This window comes from Tyto alba, unplaced genomic scaffold (assembly GCF_018691265.1).
Source record: "Tyto alba isolate M040663 unplaced genomic scaffold, T.alba_DEE_v4.0 Super-Scaffold_17, whole genome shotgun sequence".
NCBI classification, from domain to species: Eukaryota; Metazoa; Chordata; class Aves; order Strigiformes; family Tytonidae; genus Tyto; species Tyto alba.
Genome location: NW_024881279.1, coordinates 19,731,295 through 19,755,644, shown reverse-complemented (window position 1 = coordinate 19,755,644; position 24,350 = coordinate 19,731,295). Strand labels below are relative to the sequence as shown.

Genomic DNA, 24,350 nt, shown 5'->3' with positions numbered 1-24,350 from the left:
AAACACTGATTTACTTTATAAAACCTCTACGAAGAGCTACAGAGGTTCAGATTGCCTTAAAGAAATAGCCCATTCTAGCAAGTCCATAATTCACAGTTTATCCCTACTATGGGGAGTTCTGGAGATGTTTATAGTTGCACTAAATCCTTAACAAGTATATACCATACAAAGCAATAAAAATGAATTTGGACTACCCAGATTTGACATCAATATCAAAATCATAAAAAGGCTGTTTTGCAAAAGAGCAAAATCTTTGTCCTTCAGTAGCCAGATATAAGCCATTTAAAGAAAAACATGAAGTCACAGTGACAGCTTGAAGAGAAAATTAAAACTCTATAAGGAAGGTTCTTCATCCGACATTCAGGGTACTTTTGTATACATCTGTTCTTTCAGTTCATGGTTGTATTTGGATGCTGAAAGATGGAGTAATAATACAAAAGCTAGAAAGTACTGGTGAGTGAACAGAGGCTGAAAAATTTCAATTATAATCATAGCACTTCCCATTTCTGTTTCTGCCTTATCAGTATCAGGAAAGATGAAAGACATATAAAATGTCTTTAAGACATTTTTAACATTTCTAATATTTTAAGAAACATCTACAAAAAATTGTAAGTGTCTGAGAAAATTTGTAAAGATCTAAAAAGGAATCTCTCAATACAAAAAGCAGTTTTCTAGTAGGTAAGGAAGTGAAACCAAGAAATAAAGGAGGAGAAAAATTTACAGTTCTTGGAAAAATCATGGCAAGACAGCACTTAAATCCAAGTGCTAGTGTCCTTGCCTCTTTCTCTCTGAAGTGGCTTATTGATTTAAAATATGAACTAAATGAAACAGAATCAAAGAACCAATCATAAAGTTTCAGATGAGGCACAGAAAATAAGAGCTTCATCAAAAGCTACGGCGATGCCAAATTCACCAAAACATCTATGGCAGATGAAGGCCAAACACATTTTAAAGGCAAGTACAAAAAAAAATGGAAATAAAAAATGGCAGAATATTTCCAATGTTGGTAACAATACCATTATCGAAATACTGAATACTACATGCAGACAAAACCAAAAGAGCAACTGTAACATCAATCCATGCTGAAAACCTATGAGAATTTGAAAAATTTAAATGAGCCAACATTAAGAATGCAGTACACTTTCAAATGTTTCCTTTTAGATTGACTGTTGTAAGGAGACAAGAGAAAAACCTTAGCTCCTAAAAGCTGCTCCAAAGAAGCTTCCCAGCTTTCCAACCTCTGAACCCTCCAGCTTGCTGAGAATTGTGTCACCATGACTGCTTACTAATGCAGTTCCACCATCACACCAAACATCTCTTCCCTTAATACAGTAACTTAAAAGTGTTATTTTAAGAGGCTATGTATTTTTAACCTAAAATCTAGAAGGGGAAGATAAATAATGATTATATACTCCAACTTATACTTCTCTGGGATAAGGGTTACCATATCATCCATAGAAGAATCAAAATTTTTTGCATGTTCCAAGTCATTAGGCTATTTGGCCAGGAAAAGAATCAAGGCAAAGATATCCACTTCCAGCTTCTTAAATCCATTTCATGACACTTTTTTTTTCCCCCCCAAACCATTCTACGGTCCTTAATTGCCTGTCCTGTCCTCAGTTTACAGTTCAGAAAAAGACCTCTTCAGACACACTGCTCTTAAAAGTTCTGTGTGGTGCACAGCAAAGGACAACTCTTCACACAAGATGTAGCAGTTCTTATGGCAGTAGTGGATGGGAAATGATACTACTGGAGCATAGGAATGAAAAGCCCGGCTTAAAAGAGAGAACTGAAAAACTTGCAGTGCAATTTCAAAAAGAAAATTTTAGAGGAGATGACAGAACTAGGGATGCAAGGCAGAAAAGCAAAAGCAAAGCATAGGCAGCAGAGAAAAGGGAGTGTTGAAAAGCGAGTATCTGCTGTACAAAGAGAGAAAATCCATTTGGTCACTCGGATGGTGGGCACCTTTTCCATTTATCACTGCAAGCCAAGGTGCTCAAATATTGCTTACAGGCCATTTGTAAGTGCCCAAAGAATTCATCATCCTCTTTCCAGGAGGCCTTGAACCCCTTCTCTGTGGAACTTCGTTACCACAGTAAAGCTGAGGAATCCCAGGAACACTACACTACCTGCTCACGCATAGGTTACCGTACCTCACATGCACAGGAGATTTGGTAATATGACAAAGAAGCAGTTGCCAAAGATAAGTATCTACCAGCCAGAAGAAATGATGGCTGCTGTAAATCAGCAAGTTTGGGTGTGGTGGGTTTTTTTGGTTTGTTTTCTGTTTTTAAATAATTAAAGCAGAGAGTGAAAACCTTTTAAGCTTCTGTAAGGACGACATGAATTGGAAAGCATGAACCATGTAAATTTAGGAAGTCTTGGTCTCAAGTCATGGATATTACAAATATACTTGCATTATAAAAATCATAAAAACAAAATCACACATTTTAAGCAAAACTTTAAAGTTGCTTAAGGTGTGTGCTACTCAATTCCCATTACAGTGTAAGAAAAATGGGCATCTAAAACCCCTAAAAAGACTTTGAAAATCTGACGTGGTACTTAAGTCTCAGTAATAACGAAGATAGCAATTTGTTGGCAAGAAAGCTCTGTACAGTCATATTTTAATTATTTCTTGTAGATTATCATCATTTACAGTGAAAGCTCTCTGTAGCCAAATGACAGTGATGGGATATATACTTTTCATTAGAGCTGGACAAAGGTGAACAGTTAAAAAAATGCACATTCTGTTGTGAATAAAAGTGCCAGGTTTTAGTTTGCTATGATTCATGGAGTCAGATCAGTATGAGTGTTCAGAAAAGTATTCAGAGATCCAGACTTTTTATACTTATGTATTACTTAAACATTGTAACATGGAAAAATCTCTCTATTTATATGTGTCCACCACAGTGAAATCATTACAGCAGTAAAAAAAGAAAAGGCAGAAAACATGCAACAGCAATGTTTGGATAAGCATATTTTATTCATGTTTTGGTTATTTTATCATGACCAAAAATACCAAACATTTGGGCAAATATTTTGTAAATCCGCCTTATGCTAAATCACTTCCACATGAATTTGATAATAATTGCAATGAATCAGAAAAGGCTCAAAAAGACTAAGTGAGGAAAAGGGAAAGGTGCTTGCTGCCAAAATAAATACAAGACACTTTCAGCCAAATGCCCAGGACAGGCTCAAGGAGCAGATGGAACTAAAACTACTTCAGTCTAAATATTTCCTTGCCTCTTACCTATATAGGGAAGGATCAAGGCAGGTAGACAGCTATTGCTCAAAGGGACGACCATTGGAAAGAGAGGACTGCTATTGGTTTTGGGTACAGTACCTCACTTCTTGCCTTAAGAGTCCTAGCCTTGATCCACTTCCCAGTAGGCCAAGAGGCATGAGAACATGTGATGTGGCTGTTCTGGGAGAAAGCAACAAGGAACAAAAGCTCCACAGAGATGGAGGAATAGTCTGTGCCTTTGAAAATCAGTACCTCGGGGCAATCAGCTAAGAATAAGAAAGTCTAAGGAGAGAGGCTGGGACCTCGAGCCATAATCCTTCTCCAGAAACTTGTCATCCCACTGCAACCCTACTAGCTCTTTCAAAATCCCATTGCTCCCTCTTGCCTCTCTTCACCCTCACCTAACTCCTCCCAGTTTATCCCTCCTTGAGCCTACCCTACTCCTACCCTACTGTTGCTACAATGCTGAACACAGCTAAGAAGACTTAAGATGGCATGCATATTAGAAAAATTTAGTTTGACATTAGGTATTTTTACAGTTGGCCTTTCCCCTTCCCCTACATACATCCTATAAGGTGACAGTCAAAACAAGCAAAGACAGTGGGTGCTAAAAGAACCATCCTATAAAATATCTGGTAAGACTGTGATGAAAATACAGCCATTAATGGATATTCTAACTACATAAAACTCCATCCCTTCAGAAATGCTTTAACAGGAATTCAGTAAAAGGCACATTCATTAACTTCCAATGGAAAGGTGATAAAAGGTCTAGGATCTGATGTGAGAGTAGCCCTTTCAACTACAGTCAGGAGGTCTAAAGGACACCTATTACACTGACAAACTCAAAATATTTCTGTACGCAGAAGAATATCTATCTCATACAGCCTTTAATCCATAAACTGAACAGTGGCTACTGCAGCTACGACAAGTATTTCAAACTGTTCTGTTAATGAAGGAACTCACCGAGTTTGATCACCTATCCTCCACTGCAAAGCTTCTACTAATGAATTAAAAAGAACAGATTAAAGCTACACGCATAGAAGTGAACTACTGAAAACAGAGAGATCTGAGGAAAGACAGCTCAACAGAAAATGTGTTCAAAATCTCAAGAAATCAAAGCAAAATTCCATTAATTCATCTAAACATTACTGAGCTCACATGGCACTTCAGGAAACTAGAAACTCCATGTGTCAACCGGTGAGTTATCACAAAACCAGGTTAAGTCTCTAACAGCAGAAAAAAAAAATAGTATGTCCTGGTAGACAACAACTTGTTTGACTATCAGAAATTCAATTGCTATGTTTACTCCTCATACCAAGTATAAAATGCTTCCTGCACGCACCCTTCATTGTATTCTTTAATAGCAAAGTGGAAGGAAATAACTTGACATTGCCTTTTGATCATCCCACAGCACTAATGGCACATTATGATAAGGTACCTTCTCCAGCACTTCATGATTTGAAAGACTGGTTGCCATTAACCAGGCAACACTATTCTTTCAAGCGTAAAGTCCTCTATTTCACATAATGCTTGGCATTAACAAAACAGAAACTATAGTCTCAAACACTGTTGTACAGTTACTATACAAGGACACCATCAGTGTAAGAAGAAAGTGCACACTAAAAATTCCCCTGTGTCTCCTTTTAAACTAATGTTGAGAAATAACATATTACAAATTTCACCTACTTAAAGAAAAAAAAAAAAAAAAGATCTGTAGGGTAAGGCAGAAGAGTAGACTAGTAGCTTTCTAAAATAACAGTGTGGTTAAAAATACCGACTACATCTAAAAAAGAAAGAGGTGAATGGTCTCACAGTCACATATCCCACCCACTGCTGTTACAAATGTGCTAAGATCATTCTCAGTAACAGAGCAACAGAAATGCTGCCAGACTGGATTGCCCCATCAGACCGTTGGTTTTGGATTCTATATCCGTATGTTACGGTTTCACACCCAGATTTTCCAATTGGCATGCTATCACTGAGGAGAAGCTCTTTTATTTTAATTGACACAAACATGAATGTGTTTATACAGTGGCTTCACAGCTAAATCTTAAAGCTACTGACTGAATTCTCCATTTCAAGCTGTAACATCCATTCTGTAAAATGAAATTGATCTTCAATCTAATCAAGGAACAATTCATGTTTGTAGGAAAATACAGTAAGCCATGAGGAAAGAGAAAATAAAAATATAGAGCGTGTAATCTAACAAGCAGGACTGATTTTTGCTTTTTATGTACTTAGTTTTCTTTTGAAATCTTCCATGTAACATTAAACCCTTAACTATGCTATTTTCTTAATTTACAGTACTTGCTAATACAGCCCTATCCAGTCTAAACACACATAATACTTATCATACAACTTGTTAATTGATATGTTATTTCGTCAACTGGCAAAGGCAACAGAGATTTCCTCCCAATGGCAGCAGCAAGTAGAGAAAGAGAAGAAAACTGATGCACCTGGTCTCCAAACATCAGTCCTCTTTCCCCCTTCTTCCTCAACTGTTCAAGTTTCACTGAAGTTTGAAACAACAAAATGAAGCCTAGCCATCTAGTACCACAACATGGACTGCTTCCAGAAACTGTACAATAAGTATCCATCAATATCTTTCCATTCATCACCCTCCATTTACCTGTCTTCAAAGCATACACCAGATAAATATCAAAGTTTGATAGGTACTATTGTTATCCTAAGGCAAGGCATAACACTCAGCTTCTGGTTTCAAGGAAGCAAAGCATTTATGCCTCGTTTTCCACAGAAATGTTAAGTCATATTAGAAAATCACCTTGTCTTAATTGCTACTATTTCTCAAGGTTAGTAGCCACGGTAGCAAAAGACAAGTCAGTCATGTTTAATACTGTTTGAACAGGTCACAGTTAACCTGGCAACACTAGTAGAGATGTTCCTCTAGTAGGTCAAAATATTCTGAAAGTATTTAAAGGTCTTATAAGTCAGATTTAGAGGACATGAAGTAAATGACAGGATGCAGTATCTTCCTCACTGTAGAATAAAGAGGCAAGGCACTTGTTTCTTTTTCTCCAGGCAGACACAGAACTCATTGTCTCCTGGGGACTCCCAGATTTTTTTAGTGGATATTCACAATTTTTCAGAGGGACCATTTTGTTTTGCTTCAAGAGCAAAACTGATTTTAGATGAAACTCTTTTTGAGTCAGGAGAAACTATCAAATCTTGTGAAGGACATAAGTAATAAAAGACAAAATCCTGGTACTTTTGCTGGCACTCAAGGAAAGCGGTTGCAGCAAAAGCATGAGAAAAAGGTAGCTTCTCCAGAGAAATTTTCTAGGATTATTCTTAAGAGAAAGTATTGCAACACCTATCTGCCAAAATAACACACCATCTTATTTAGCCAAATGCTAGAGATGAGAAGACAGCTGATAATAATGCCCCTTGCCTCCTTCAGTATGAGGCCTTAAAATCCTCATCTGCGAATGTATATTTTTAAAAGAGCAAATTTTGCCAGATCTTGCCAAAACACAATCTGAAAGAGCCTCCCCAAAACAAAGAAAGATCGGTTCCCCACTGTAAATTATCACGAAGCTTTACAGGCAATTCCACTGACATCTGAGGGTGCGGAAATGAGAAGTGGAAAGGGACGGGGACTGCTTACGCCAGGCTGTCACTGAACAAGAGTCTATGAAATCTCTGCTCTATTCTCCCATAAGCCATTTTGAGAAGGGATGCAGGCACTGTGGGGGATAGAGCTAGCTGCAAGTCTTTATTTAGGGGCCTGCAGTACTTTCAGAAAATAAGATATGGATGCTTCTGAAAATGGTTATCCCTTACTTGAATTTTTTAAAATTTACAGAAAACATTTTACTAGTAAAATGCAAACTTAACGACAAAATAAAACTCGGATTTTATGTAAACATTAAACCCCAAACAAAATACATACAGAATAGCACCCAAGCACAAACTCACATTTTTGTCATAAATGTTTCCAGAACGTGGTTGTCATCCGTTATTCCTAAGACTTCTGACATTCGGGCATACACCTGGAAATAAACATTTCAACAGTAACTTATTTACAGGTACCAACATTTTCAGTTATTCGAAAACCTTTCCTATTTTTTTTTCGGATGAGAAAAATACAGGCCTAAGTGCCTGTCTATCCAACCTAATGCTGAAGCATTTGTAAGAGATGACTTATACATTCTCCGATGGTGTTCTGTGAATCTGGGACTGATACGCTTTCACTTTTCCTTGCATACATTTCTCCCCACAAAGAAGATGTAAATTTTCCACATTAAATTCACTTTGTTGTTCGCTGAACAATACAGTCTCTATGCAAAAAACCTGTTTTATTATAAAAAAAAAATTGCAAAGGGATGGAGAAAACATTCTTCTTTTGGTCTCTGTCCTTAATGGGATGTGATTCAACACTGCTCTTCAGCAGCTTGCATTTGCAAGTTCTTGCACTGCCAGTTATAGAATCTGGTAAATTAGGTATTCTTCAGACATTCACTTTTGTGCTCTTTAAGGGAGAACAAAGGCTTTGGCAGCCAAGTAACTTGTAGTTTTATAGTTTTCCCCTTTATTTCAGATCCAAAACATATATTACTAACCAAGTTTCCCCAGCACCCTATCTATCAAATCAAACTGCTGTTATGATGCAGGAACAAATGCACAGGACACACTGAGTATATTTTTTTTTCCTTACTGTGTAACCTTCATAAAATTTTCTGGTAGTTTTAGTAGCCTAACATTTAGTTTGGATAAAAACATTTAGTTGGGTTCAATCAACTTCAGAAACAGAAGGGAGGTATGTAGTGTAAAATTTCTTTACAATCCTCTGCCAACTCACTTTACCCTGAGCTCAAGTAACTGCTATTTGCTTACAACTGGGCGAAACGCAGATCTACCAGTCAGTACATTTCATTTCAGTCATTTTAACCTCTACTGACACTAAACCAACTATTATGGGTCATATGTAATTCTTCCATATGATATGATCAAGTCAAGTATCGCTGAAGCCTGAAAGGAGAGCACCAAGCACAGCACGTGCAGCCTGTTACCCAGTGGTGAAAGCCTGGTGCCATCTAGCTGTCAATTTTGTTCGAGACATTACATATTCCACACAAGTACCAGCGAACCTGAGCGAACTCGATACTTCTGTTCCTGTACCGAAACTTGCTTGTACTAATTTCCTTTCTGCTAGTGATGTAATCCCATGACTTTGCTTAAAAAACAAACCAGAAGTATTCTACCTCTGAGGAAGATTATTATTACTATGATTATTATTATTAATAATAACAATAACAATAATAACAACAAAAACTGTATTTTCACATCCCAGCAACAACAATAAAAACTGTATTTTCATGTCGCAAAGACTTTAGTTTTAAATCTGAGCATAACAAAGGCATGAATAAATAAACTTACAGCTCTAACCAGAAATTGCACCAAGATCAAGAATAACTTAATTTGTAAGATAACTTACTCTTTTATAATTGTATGAATGTAATTTATTGTGACAAAATCAGTAGGGAGAGGGCAAACAAAATATGAAACAAATAGTAATATACAATGCAATCCTTCAAACCTTGCAAAATATTACGTTCACATTGTAAACATGAAGTTATCATTTATAGTAATTAAACGTAGCAACAATAATATATTCAAATATAAAAATAATACCTTCTAATTTTAAAAAAATAATCTCCCTAAATAGTGCACTGTTGAAATGCTATAGCAGCTGCAATTTAGCAAAGTTTAAGAATTTCTGTATTTGATATGAATAAAAGGGAAAAAGAGAAAGCGAGGAATGTAAATATCTCAGCAAACACACCTTTACGTTAAGAGCTTTCCCTTCTGCCACAGGAAACCAGTGGGGGAAAGGGAGTGTGTGAGAGAGCACATGCTGGAGTAGCATTGTGCTCTGTTGTCAAACTAGGCTCTCCCCACATCGGAGTTTAACAAATAAAATACTAAAACAGCAGTCAGTGTTGACAAAGAGCAGTGCTTTAATCCCCAATTATCCTTGTAACTCTTACTACTCCTTTTATCATCCATTAGCTTTGATTCCCATTATCCCATCAAGAACTGTGTCAACGCTTTTGTCCCTGGGGATTTCCCACAACTACTAGGATCTGACAGCCAAGCTTGAGTGCTAAGCAGGATCATTACCTCTTAAATCCACTTATCTGATCCACTGAATAGTAAATTGAAAAGCTCATTAACAGCAACAATCTGATTTGTTTTCACATGTGACAGGGTCATTTCAAGTCAGCATGAATACAGTGCTTGTAATAAAAACTACTACCCATTCAGTAATGTGACAAATTGTAAGCTAAAATAAATGTGATATTTTAAACACCTTCTTCAAAATCATTTTCAAAACCAACACACACTCTTAGCATGTAAAAATAGAAAAGCAAACAACCCCCAACCACAACAATGAAACGCCCTTAGACTTTTAAGCATTATAAAAAATTAATGATAAAGCATTTTGGACGTATAATAATAAAACACACTTCAGCAACAAAGACTGTGCTACATATTCAAAAGGCAGAGAAAAACACTGTTGAAAGGGTCGTAAAAGGATGTGGAAACACATGTGGAAGTGATCTCATCCTCAGCTCGGTTCCCATCACGGAGCCATGAAGGTAAAGGCAGCACGGGGCCTTGGGGGGGCTGCGGGACCTCACAGCCGCACACCCCTTGGGTCTCCTCCCTTCGAGACCTCCCCCTCCTTCATCCAGCAAAAAAAAAAATCCCAGGCTTACAGTTTTTACTTCCCTCCAGACACTTCAAGTAAGGAACAGGATAATTAACTTTCAGTAGGAAACCACCAGTTTAAGGCTTCTGGAAAACCTTCACACAATCACTCCCAAATCCTTACAACTGCAGGATTCAACACTTCCAAACCAAATCCTGCAGCAACACACAGCAATACATGATTATGCCACGGTGTTGCTCGAAAATTAAGCTTAACAGTAAAATATCCTACCATCACCATCTCATTCTTACAACAGCTAGGAGTGTAAGTGAAAAACCTGCAGAAGCAGTAACATTAGGCTACAATATTCCATGAGCTTCACGGGTACAAGTATGTACTCGAGGTCCTTAAAGCAAGCTCGGGGTGATACCACCATTGCAACCAACACCCAAGTGGCATTATTATATTCAAAGGTGACAGCAATGGTCATGACAGTAAAGAGAAAGAAGAGGCCAGCAAAACACCTTCAATAATAATCAATAACATTTTCAAACATATTAAAGCAAGTGTGAAGGCAAGGGATCCAGGAATCCTTCTTTTTTTTCCCTGTTTGTGACATTATAACTATCTCGGTGGAATCAGGACATTTAAGAAAGACAGCAGGTTTGCAGGCTCTGGTGCCAGGCAATTTTTTATGATCTAGCAGGTTTATCAGTGGTTCAAATTTCATAACTGTGTACTTCCCAACTACTTGAACTCTACCTGCTGTGTTTCAAAAAGACGAGAAAATAAAATTGTGCAAGCAATGTTTTATAAAGCAAAGCACTTGTATGTACACTGTCCAAGAAAATGGAGAAATAATTCAGCAATCACACTAAAATGATTTCCTTGTCTTCTCTACTCTTTAGACCTAGATATGCTTAACTTTGCTTTGTCTTTTGAGGTCTTCTCTTTTTGGTACTATCATTATAACTCTGAAAAAGCTAATTATGTCAATTCTTAAATGTGAAGCAGATTACAGAACTGGGAAGCTCAGAATATGAGTTCCTAAAGGTTGTATGGCTATATAATGACAGTCACAGAAATTCAATAACAGCACTGTATGGAATGCACTCAAACGCACCCCGTGAAACAAATTAAAACAGAGCAATGAATCTCTCACACTGTGCAAATAAGAAAACACAAGAAAATGTTGGTTTCTATATGTTTCATAAGGGCTATTATAATGAATTAAGATTTTGGATAATGAATCTTCAGAAAATTACAGTAAAGTTATTACCCGTAGGCACAGCGTAAACGCTTAAGATATTATAACTTCCTTGAAGCTCTCCAGGCCTTGCTGCAGAGAACTATCACTGCAACATTAAAGTATTTTGTCATGAACACTGAGGGCAAAACCAGACCTTAACCCTGTTCCCCCCCCCAGCCTGCCAGAAGCTGAGTGGGGACAGCTGCTACACGCCAGCCTGGGGTGGCTGGGCTGGAGCCCACGGGGCAGCGGAGGGAAGGAGAGCACCTTCCCCACGCGCTGCACCCACCCGGCGCAGGGGCCAGTGCAGCCCCTTTCTGAAGCTGCCATCCCCCCTCCCTGACTAACGCCCCTGTGTAGCACCCACTGAAACACCACACTAATCACAAAGTTTCTTTCTTGGTGTCGAGTGCCACAACACTTTTTGTAATTTCCACTGCTTTTTAAATCACACCCAGGTATTTTGAATTTTCAGTACTTAAAAGCTCCATTACAACACAGCACAAATCTAGCTTCCAAATCCCACAGGTAACTTGGGAAAATCTGAACTGAACCCCCTGATTAGTGTATCAGGGTGCCAGATCTTTACCTCCTGACAAAACCAAGGGCTTAAAAATTCTTGGGTTTTCTATCCTCTTCATAAGAGAAGAAAACCTTGGTCACCCCCACTCCTGATCAGCTATCTTAAAAAGGTAAGATCTCAAAACACCCTTAACTCAAGAGTCTAAACGAAGAGAATGACTAATCTGTTGTTTTAGAGTTAGCTCCTGAAATGAAAAGGATTCCTAAACAGGACATAAGAAATCCCCTCACTTTCAGACAGGATCTCAGAAGATTAAGCTGGGCTTTGTGCAACAGAAAAAGTAGGCTACTCTCCCATTCACTGCTACGTGTGTCAGTCAGCAGAGGAACTACACCAATTATATAAATTAAATGATATACTATCTACTGTCTTACCTATAAACCTAGCTTAATTAAAATACTGCATAAAGTTATCCTCAATTGAAAGAGTCCTACTATAAAATAACATTTAAAAATTAGGGTATTGTTATGTTGGGTAGTGTTATGTTGCAGGGGAAAGGGCAATCCTGCTGTGTGGCTCAGAGTCATTGTTATGGCTGTTATTTCCCTCCTAGTCTGCTGAAATACTCTGTCATCACAGTTCAAATAGGAAGAGGTATTAACAGTTCTTGCAAAGGTTGTTTTCCAGGCCCCCTTCCCCAGTGCCTTCCCCATTAGCTCAAGGGAGCAAGAGAATTCACAGGAGTCTGGGGTGCTGGAGTGATTAACTCCCAACCCCCTGCTCTGTGAAGTGCCCATGCAATGCCAGCAATAAACCTTTTCTTAAATGGAAATTGATCTTTATTTCAATGACTTTCAGCTTTTATTTACTTATTTATTTCTTCCTTTCTTAATTCCTGTTTTCTGAAAATCCTGGAAGATTTACAGTTCCGGTGAACTTGCTATGGGAGACCTGCTATGAACTGACCGCTGTTACTTATGTGGTGGGAGAAGAAATCTCGGGGGGGGGGTGGGGGGGTGGGGGGGGGGTGGTGTGGAGAGAAGAAAAGAAGAAAAAAAAAAAGAAATTGCTTTATCTCTTAGGTCTTCAGTTAGCCAATTGTTAAAAAGGTGCTTAGCTTTATAAGCCTTGTTTAGTCTTTCATTTTTGTAAAGCACCATTAGAGATTTTCAAATTCACTGTCTCTTTTGTTCCCCTCCAGGGCTAAAAGTACAAATATTATAGTGAAAAGTGAGAAACACTATTAACAGCTATTACTTTTTGACCGTCAACCGGAAGATGTTTAGTTTTCAAAGCACAGTTCTGGCTGCACTTTCCATCAGAGCTACACACTGCACTGCAGAGATTCAAGCCATATATGCAGTCAGGTATTTGCTTAACAAGAAACCAGAACGTTACTTTAAAATACTCTAATGATTGAAATGAACCAATACTGTACAGATTACAAGAGCAGATTTGTGCCAGTCAGAAAACTCCAAAAGATAAAAGTATTATAGGTGCTCCAGTAGCAGTAGTCAACACTTACGTGCCCTTGTAACTATTAAAAGTGTCCAGCTTAATTTTATTCAGTTGCTTAATTGTATCTAAATGACTGGCCCACTCAGCATGCTTATGTGCAATAAACCTCAATCCTAAAGCATCAACATTAGTTTGGCACTTAAAAACAAGTAATAAAAATCATAGCTAGTTTTATAGTTCTAAAATGTCTATATCTAAAACTATTTCACTGTACTGACTAACATAGCTGCAGGTGTTCCACATCTCTCAGGATCAAGCCTTAAGCATACAAAATTTAGAGATATCACATATTTTAAAAAGGTTCTGCACTGGGGTTGTACATGAGAGTGCTTTTGCACATTTATCCCACGGCATAAGGAGAGGTGTTACAGCCACCACAGCTAATACTAGCAATTTGAACAACCCTCTTTGGCAAGCCAGAAATAAGATAATTGTTCAACATAGGCTGGCTCTTCTGAAATACTGGAAGCATTGCCTGTAATTATAGACATCTGTCATTGCTAGCCACTCAGTAGTAACCCTGACATCAATATACAACTATAACACTAAACTGCCTGCAGGCACAGCAATGGAAGCCAGATACGAGAGGCGGGCAATCATCTGCCTCATCCAAACTATCTGTCAAAGGATCCTAACCACAAATAGCTCTTACGTTTTGTATCCTTAGGATAATATGTTGATTTATTTTAGATCCTCTAATATTTACAGTCTAGGCCATCTACTAAAATAAAGAAACAAACCTTATGGCTAATGGAGGCAGTTACCGTTCAAAATCATCACGGAAGGTCATAGCTCACCACTCCGATGTTAAACGCTGATGGCTGCTCTGAACATGCACCTGTGTATAAACTTTCCCTCCTCCTTCTTCCAAAAAATCACACACACTCATTTCCAGCTACAAGGTACACTGATTGCTATTCTCTCATCAGCCAACATTTTATCAACCAACCCAAAGAAATATTTACATTTTGAACCTTGATAATATCTGTGCAAAAATGTGCACAATAAGTTCCAGTATCCTGGAGTTTCACGTGGCAGTACAGAAACGACAAGCACTCTGCAGAATTACCTTCAACATACAATTTTGAAAAAGGAATTGCCTTAATTATATAAATTACGTTTACAGATTAGATACTTCAACAGTTCTTATCAAGAAGACGATGTACACTTAACAAAGGAATAAAGTTTCTTGAAATTTACAGATAAATGTGGATAATTTCTTTTTAATTCTAAGGTGAAAATCATGTTGGAACCTTCAGTCTCTACTTTTTTGTCTTCATTTGAAAATCAATCTCAGAAAGGGGCAAAAAAGATTGTAGGTTTAAACTAATTAGGAATTAACATCCTTACAATTATCATAATTTGTTATTAACAAAACTGAGATTTCTTAGTATGATTCACAACAGCCTCTGCTGAAGAGAAACTATTAATTACTAGACAGACAGTTAGCTTACAAGCGAGCTGCATTTTAAAAACCTCCTTTAAAATACAATTGCTAAATGCCTTACAGTGCTGTAATGTGAGACAGGTTCAAATCTTATTACTTCACTGAAATTAAAACCTAAGTTTTAATACTGTTCAAGTCGAACAATGATTCCACACTTTATTGCTTTTGAAATCCCTTGATGATCATAGGAAAAAATGCCCTCGAGAAAAAGAGACTCTGTTTTCGATAAACAGAAAATACAGTTTGCACTCTTAGCCTCTTTGTCATCACAAAAAAAGGATTTAATGCCAATTCTTTAAAAAAAGACTTTTTTCACAAAATGTGCACCTTGTGTGCCATTTGTAAAATCAGCTCACTTTCTTTTATTTATTACTGCAGCGCGGCAAGGCAATAAAGCAGCTACTGATAGCTAATAAATTACATGCCTTTTAAAACAATTCTCCAGCTACAAAAACTTGTAACTACAAAGGCTTACATTTACATGGTACATCGTGTGAAATGTCTATATTTATGTTCTATTTAACCACATAAGTAAGATCTGACCCTTTATTAAACATCTGAGTATGACACATAGGCTACATGTGAGATTAACCAAAGGGTAACTTTTTAAGGTTTTTCTACAGATTTACATAATTAAACATAAAATGTAACAAAAAAACCTGGTCTAAGCAGTTAAGGTGCAAAGTATTTTTAAAATAAAACACATTTTTAAGTATGGCCTTCAAGCTACCTTCAGGAAAAAAGGGATCACCGATTTTTCAATTATTGCATGAAAACAATGATTTACTCCTGAATCTAAAAATTATGTAAGGTTTTCAATAATAACTGCAGCATATTACTATAATAATATGTAACAATAATACTCCATCACATACCATGAAAACCAGGATTCGTATTTTTAATTAAGCTAAATATCAGAGCTTTGGGAAAGTGGTTTTTGGTTAAAACAAAAAAACCCCTGTAGTCTTATTTCATCATGTATTTCTCGTTAAGAAATGCTTTAAAACTATATCCATCTATTAAATTCACTGAACTGCTCTTAAATATTTTTTCTTCATGGCTGGCCTAGCAATTATAGCTAACAGGCACAGAATGCTGAGGTGCATTGTCTCTTACTTTTGTACTGCATTATTTTTAGGCTGATGTGCTAAACTATTTTCTTGCATTTGTTCCTTATAATTTGATTGTCTCAGAAATCATTAAACTAAACATTACATTCTTTTAGATTGTCTCTATATCATCATGTATCTAAATTTAAGATGTAGATTTCTAATACTCGTCTCCTCCATTTGCAGTTATCTTTATAGCTTCTGTGGCTTTGGTTTTGCTTTGCTCACACAACTTTTTCTCATTGCTGTAGTTCCAAAATGGCAGTTCTTTAATTGAGCATGAAAACAAACCTTAACACTCAATTAATAAATAAAAACATTTTAAATATTGCTATTAAATTTTAAGATAACAACCCATGACATGTCAGTAAAGATGCTGCATGATTCTGAATTCCTCACCAAGCACACCACCACCATGACTATCAATCACATTGAATGGAGATGCTGTGGGGCAGATCGTTCAGTCTGACGGAGCATTGCTTGATGCAAAATGAGATGGAAAATAGTTTTCAGACACTTTTCTACTCCCTTAATCCTAGAGACACCTTTCCCTATGGTAACCAAATATTTACTTCAATAATATGTGTTTTCTTGTATTTTGCACATGGCGTCACTGCTTAAAATATCAAGACAAAGACATTAATTACCTTAAGCAGACAAAAAAGAGGTTTAACAAACCAAGCAGCCAGGACAAAAAACAAAGCAAAGCTCAAATTCAGGTTACTCTGTCTACTTGTGGGGATGAAATATAGGTGCAATTTTAAGATGGCAGAGAATAAAGAGTGAATGGAGTCTGGTATGTCTATACCAGGAGAGTGTCCTTTGAGTACCATGATGCCTAGTAAGCACTGTAAAGAGTGGAGAGAATTTAAAAGACTCTTAGAAACAACAGTTTGGTTCAAGAGGAGTTACAGATATATTTAAATACAAAAACAAATAGTGATACTCAGACACTGAAAATTCAACAACTCCTAATTTCACTCAGTTTAAGCTAAACCACAGGTCCCTGAAATCGAGCAAAAGCTGAGAAGAAAGGAGTGACATGGTCTGACTTATTAACACAGAAAGTACTTGAGATGTGTATTCTGAAGAGAAAGTTGTCAATATCAAGCTTTTGTTGAAATTAAGCAACTACAAATGTAGCCAAAATTTGACAGAGCATACTGTAAGTTTAGGAATTCCAAACACAAATATACTGTCCAGATAACACAGAAATAGATTCCACTCTGGAGCACCAGCAAGGAACAGAATTATAGTTACACAAGTATTTATTGAAAAGCTTACAAAACTAATAAAAGCTAATGAAAGTGATCAATCAAAATTGGTCAGGAATCTTGGTCAATAATTATTCTCAGTAACACGTGTGACGTTTCAGACTTCAGCCTCTGATGTTAAAGGCTGGGGGGAAAAAAAAAAAAAAAAAAAAAAAAGGGGGTGACACCCTGAAGTTGTGCACAGAAAAATATACAGCCTAAATGGTCTTGGCTTTGGCTGGAGAAGCACCAACTACCATTCAGGAAAGAGGGAAAAACACAGAACAAAATTAAAAAAGGCCAACATTTGAATGAGACACCTGAGAGCAAATACAAGAAAGAACACAGTGGTTCATGTTACAGTCAAGAAGCAACACCAGATGACCTAAGAGGCAGCACCTCCGACAGCCTGATGTCACACACGCACATCTAGGGTCCTGCGTGACTTGGAAGCGTGGCCGTATCACCTACGTTCTGCACGCAGTCCTTCACGTAATGTCATCTTTGCACAGTATGGCTGATAGTAATGGTCTTTAATAATATACAGAGCAATATGTTGGTTCGTTTTGCTGACCTCTTAAGCAAACAAGATAATCAAATCTATGCAAACATGATAGATAACAGAACGCTGTCAGACACAACTACTCTCTACACTCAAAAAATCTGAAACACTTCAGAAGCAAAATGATCTGGTAAGGCGTACTATCAGGTGCTGACTCATGCTTACCTTAAGGGATATTGCAAAACTAATTTTATATCTCCAACAGCACATACATTTAGATGATTACATAAAAATCTAAATAATATCCTAACTGCTATTGCTATTCAGCAGATTAGGATGAAATTGGTTATTACAGAAAATGCATAAACTAGAACATATTTGTGCTGTAAGAGCTCAAAGATGGTATATTATATAATGCTACTTAAATCATGAGTTCCTGTGCATAATCTTACAAAATCCAAAATAATGATTTTGCATCAGCTTACATACAAAAGTTTCTACGTATCTTGTGATAAGCCACATTACTGTGTAATGATATCTATACAAATCATTTAATACTTAAATTGATATAAAAACCCTGCTTCAGAAATAAAAGTTTTGTTCCCAGAAGACTTCCTTCTCAATAGAGCTACACGCCTCAAGAAACAACTCGTCAGTAGTGAGAATGCTCTGGAGAAATAATACGGAGCCTTCCTCATGGCCTTCCTAACTGCAGTTCTTTTGATCCAAATTGATGCCAACTACCAGCTCTTCCAACAAAGAAGATACAGATGAAACCTATGTGGAACAGATCACTGAAATACTGTTTGCTTTTCTCCCTCCTTGCTTTAGAAGAATGGCAAGTGGCAGAAGGCAGACAACTGTGTGTCTTTCTATGACGTTTAACAGAAGTGCATTTAAGTTAGAGGAATATATTTTTAAAGTACTCTTCTCAATGTGAAGCAGGTCTATTATCAGGACAACATTACTAACAATTTAACTAACAATAAGCACAAAAAACAAATGTCAGAAAGAGCTCTGAATAATCTGATATAAATAATTTGGGGAGGATGTGCATATCTAATGAAATACGAAGTATAGCTCAAATGCTGTATGTTCTGCAAATCTGATTTCAGGACTTGGAAGATGGTTATACACGAGATAACAGTCACCACTGACCCAGCACTAGCACTGTCTGGGTGAGACAGCTTTATCACTGCTCCTTCACTGGTGAGATGCATGCAGATGAACTAGTTGTTCTGCCTTCTACTATTCCAATTATGAAAATTAGATGCTGATGAACATCATACACAAGATACTGATGAAGTCAAACACAAACCTGAACCAGACACGCTGGAAAAAGTATTTTTTTCCATTTCTGTTTTAACTGAAATGCACCTTCTCATAAGGGAAAAAAAACTTTCTCAGCTTAAGCATTCCACATACAAAACCAAGTCATATTGCTTTAAGTATCAGGGCTGTTGGAGTCTCCCATTTTTTGAACTCATTATACATAAGCTAAGCAAGCCAGGTGCCTCCTGTGGCAACTGTGGATACTATAAAAAGGAACATTCAACAATTAACAACGAATTAGCTCTTGACTTTGTTGCATTAAAGAAACGGAGCTCTGACAGCTTAAGAACATCTGTGAATAAAGGAGACAGTTGGCCGTAAGGTGTTCCTCTAAGTCATCAAAAAGCATGTCAGTAATACTCAGAAAATGTTTCTCTCTCTCACTCAACTTCATATTCAGTGCTTTTGGCAAAATATGTTCAAACAAGAAGAGTTTCCATACTATTATTTATTACCTATCTTCACTCATCTGTGATCAACTTGAAGACAGCTAGAGATTTCTTCCAGGGTGAAAGTGTTGCTATGATGGGTTATATTCCTAAGGACTGCTGAAACAAATTTATGAAATGTCTTAGTTCTGCCATTTTAGTTACAGAACTACATAATACAATTGAGAGGGGGATAGTTTTCTTTTTTGGCCCAAAATAAACAAACACAGACTCTTCTCATTTCACTCGCAGATCTATTTCCAGAGCCACCATTATATTATATAGTAAACCAGGCGTAAGCATAATAATCTCAATTCCAGCCGGAAGAACTCCAATTCAAGTTTGATTGCACTCTAAACCTCAGAGTATGAAAAGATACCAAGTTATGCAATACGAAGAGGTGGAAATGAACAGTAGCATCATGGCATACTCCATACTGTTATAGCTGATGGCTAACAGTAAGTGTGATCAGGTAAGAGAGCACTGTGATTTTTAAGAAACATTTCTAAGTACTCTCTTCTCCTTCCCATCAGCATCACAATGTAATTTAAGGTTGCTTTATCAGCTTTTCTTACCTTAACATCTAAACGCCTTTTAAATGAACAGTAACATATATGACACAGCACTGTGCCCTCACTGCAAAAAAACAAACTGCTGGGTTGCATTAGGCAGAGCATCCCCAGCAGGTCAAGGGAGGCAATACACTTGTATTTTCTTATAATACTTTTACGGTAGTTTTGTTTTAACCATTATGAATTTTAAATTTACATCACTAACTCAAATTTAATTCTATTTTAAGTTTTTGCTCCGAGAATTATTTTAATCACTAATTTATCTGTTAAACCTTTACATTAAAAATTGAGAGACAGAAAAAAAATGTCAAAACGCATTTTTTAATAATTGAAGATACACACAAATAAGTGAACAGCGTTTCCCTCCCCCCACTTGTAAATGTAGATTCACAAGTAGCAAGATTTTACTGGAGGATTAACCTGCATCTTCAGCTTTCTAGCATCACCTGAACGGCGCAAAGGAGTTGAAGGAGTATTGTTGTATAATTTCAGAAACCTGCCTTACTAGGAATAAAATTAAATCAAGTAAAAAGTGAGGGAGGCCAGTTTTTACACAGCTGTACTTCCAGGACTCCCTTGGACGACCCTGCTTTAATTCCTGCACTGTTAGCAGGACTAAGGAATCAGCATCAGTCTTCTGAGTGCCAGTGCCCAAGTCAGAATGCAGGTACAAATCTTCAAATGGCACCGTGAAAAGACAGACCTATTAGTACAGCATGACACACAACCCATCACATTAGTCTCCCTCTTAACATTCAGTCTTTACAACCAATTTGTAATGCCATGCAAATTCAGTGTAAGGGAGGGAAGGTAGGTAGTTAACTGACGCTCTAATGAAACCACATTTAACCATACTGCCTGTAGCCCATCTACACCCAGAAGCTACATTATATTGCTAATGGCTTACTTAACATCTACTTTTGTCAAGCTCAGCCTTTGTGCAAAAGTTTTTCTTTTACTTCACAATAATAAAAAAAAAATCATCTTTTAATCTTTATGCAGTGTAACTTTTAATATCTGCACAGTGTTGCATCTTTCAATGTAAATATGATAAAATTGGGACAGATGGGTCCTAATTAGCCCATTTATTATATACGCAAGACTCAACTACTGGAGATGGTTAGACATTTTACAATTTTTCCTCCTGCAAAATGCAACTGCAAATCAGTATTAAGATTCATTGCAAATATCTCAATTGCCCTGGGAGCTGCAGCAGGAGCTTGGTGTCCTGGTTTCAGCTGGGATAGAGTTAATTTTTCTTCTTAGTAGTTAGAATAGTACTGCGTTTTGGATTCAGGATGGGATTTGGTATGAGAAGAACACTGATAACACGCTGATGTTTTCAGTTGTTGCTCAGATATCAAGGACTCTCCAACTCCCGATGTCCTGCTCATGTGCAGGTGCACAAGAAGCTGGGAGGGAGCACGGCCAGAGCACTGGACCCAAACTGGCCAGTGATATATTCCATATCATGTAACGCCATGCTCGGTATGTAAAGGAGGGGTGGCCGGGAAGGGGAGGGTTTTCTCTCCCTTCTGGGATTGCGATTGTGGGATCTTGTGATATTTCAGGATCGCTGGCTGGGAAGGGGCTGGGTATTGGTCAGCAGGTCGTGAGCAACTGCACTGTGCATTGCCTGTCTGCACTTTCTATTATTGTTTTATTCTATTTAAATTATTAAACTGTTTTTATCTCAACCTATGAGTCTCCCCTCACCCCTCCAATTCCCCCCTCCACACCCTGGGCCCGGCAGGCTGAGCGAGCGGCTGCGTGGTGCTTGGCTGCTGGCCGGGCTCAAACCACGACATGTGGTTTCCTGCCATTCCTGCACCGAGGCCAGTAAGCTGGGCTTTTCCTTAGACTCCTTTTCACAGGGGGCTTAATTCTGTTCTGCTGTTAGATCTCCTATCTAAACATATGCACCGCTGTACACTCTTGCACACAATTAGCTACCTCAACTTTGAACACAGAAAATGCCACTAGAGGGCTCACATATTATTTATAAATACATCACATCATTTCTATGCATTACTGAAGTCTACAGAATCTGCATTATTCTATTACTAAGGTTCTTTTAAACGCAGAAAAACATTGTTGCCAAATATGTTACTGGGCCATGGTTTGACTAAAATAATAGACTGAAAATGGTCAACAATCAGTTGAGTAGCTAGAGTGTTAAGTCAGCAGAGGATACCTGTATCTTCCATGAAAAATTAACAGTTACAGTCCTTGCTTTCCACGCAACACAATTCACCACTAAATGCAGGTCAGAGTCAGTGTCATACTATGTAATGTAATAGTATAATGATGCACTATAGATAGCCTTACACACTTAATGGTGACTTGATCTTGGTATTTTTTAAAATGCAGGTTTTATTGGAGTGATTATATTCAGTAATTACAAATGTGATAGAGATGCTCTTTCTGAATCTCCTAAGTGAGAACCATATAGAACTCCATCCTGCAACATGATGATCACTTCCTGTGCTGTGCTGTTACCTGTGATAAGAGTAGATGGTATAAAGTCCCATGATGGGTCAGGCCTTAATTGCCCAGAACCATCAGTTTTCCACTTCAGAGGCCAACACCCAAAACAACTGCTGCAGTAGAGTAAATGCTAGGACTAACATCATACTTCTCCTGCAGACAGAATGAGAGGAGATCTAGCTAAATGGAAATCAACAGTAAGGAAAAGACATATATTATGTATGCATTAGATATGTACAACACATTTTTATTCCTGTCCACATTAAACTGTGCTCCAAGACAGGCAAACTGATGGGAATGAAATATATCTATCAATTATTAAAGGAATTAAGTTGAAAATGTTTTGACAGCCACTGATAGACTCTAAACAAGTATTTCATTTTAGAGCTAAACACCAATACTATACATTTTAGACAAAAATATTAGTTGACAATGCACCCTGTTTGACTTAAAAATCAACTAAATAAAAATTAACACAACAGCATGAGAACAAAATTAACAGTCTATGGCAGATGAATCCTCTATTGCACCTGTCCTCCACTGTGCAAAAGAACATCAGCCTGCCACTGATTATTTCTTTTTGACATGATTTATCACCTACTATTCTTTAAACTTGATAAAGCAAATTAATCTTTGATTGCAGGAGCCACTGGAGGTTGTCATTAGTCATGTAGTTTGGTGAGGCTGCATGTGTTTCATTTACCAGTCACAAAGAAATGAAAGCCCAGCAGCCATCACTGGCTGCTTCAACTGTTTTCCTGATCCACCCAAGAGAAAAGATAACAGAATTCAGTACATGGGATTTTAAGCAGCTACTCTAGAACTGACCCACATAAACAGAACAGAGTATTTGCTTTTCCAGAAAAACTGCTGATGCCCTAAAAATCTATGTTCATAGGAAGAAAATAATTGTTAATGAACAACAATTTGATCCGATTAACATATATTTCAAGCCAGCAGTCCACTGAGTTGTACGAATAACACAATTTTCTGTATTAAAAAATGAAAAATGAGTCCTAAAATAATTGTGTGCTCATCTAGAAGACATATTGAAAAAAGCTGAGCAAGTCTAACAAATGTGCACAGACTGAAAAACCTCTTAAATTTATGGACAAATGCTGGACTGTTCACATCAAATCCCTTAGCTCTCCTGTCCCAGCACATTTTCAGCTACCTTTACAAATGTGCTCTACCTCACTGTAACTTCCCAAGCCCAACTCCCTCTGTGCCCACCTCCCCGCTAAGGCTTCAAACCCACCATCTCCCTCTCTTCAACTGGCGAGGGTGGCAGCACCTGAAAACAGGGACAAATGACAAATCTGAGTGGTTTTATTGAGCAGTCTTCACAGTATCAGGAAGGGTCGTTCTGGACAGAAAACAACTTGGGTTTCGCCCTGCAACAGCAAAAGCGTCAGGTCTGAAACGTGCTGGCAGTGGCCTGGCGTGCGCCGAGGAGGCTGCAACAGCCTGGGTGCGACTTGGGGTCTGGTTCCTGAGCTTAAATGTCCGAAATGAAATGTGGGACAACATATCTGGGGAGATATTTCCCCGGAAAAGGTCTGTAGTTATTTCAGGGAAAAATATTTAGGAAGAAGCAATTGTCTAAATAAGAGGAACTGTTCCAAATCAAAATGTAATTGCATGTTTGGTAGCTCTACTTTAAAGTACAAAACTGTGCGAAGCATGCAACAAAAGGCTACTGGCTGCAGCTCCACATTATTAAATGACACTTGTCAAAACATAACACAGTTTCAGAAACCACGTGGACACAGAGATAATAAAGACAACATTCCCATATTAGGCATTAATATAGTGTGGTACGTATATGTTAAAAAATTGTTCAGCTTATTTACTTATGTTTAGCACAAAACTCAAACTACCTAGGGTCGTTCCCTCAGCACTTATTATAACTGCAAGTTCTACATTTTAAAGAAGTTTATTAACTGGTTACACACAAAACTTGCTACTTTTGAAACCAATCAGAGCTTTGACATACACACCTCAAACAATTAT

The 24,350-nt window shown here is 37.6% G+C and overlaps 1 protein-coding gene across 4 annotated transcripts in view; it reads right to left on the bottom strand.

The window, feature by feature from the left end:
* Positions 1-24,350, bottom strand: part of RANBP17 (RAN binding protein 17) — a 162,817-nt gene that overhangs the window by 71,902 nt on the left and 66,565 nt on the right. For all 4 annotated transcript variants that reach the window (XM_042790059.1, XM_042790060.1, XM_032992712.2 and 1 more), the window contains one exon: positions 7,181-7,254. In XM_042790059.1, the coding sequence (XP_042645993.1) occupies positions 7,181-7,254 (74 nt within the window). The remainder of the gene's footprint in view (positions 1-7,180; positions 7,255-24,350) is intronic.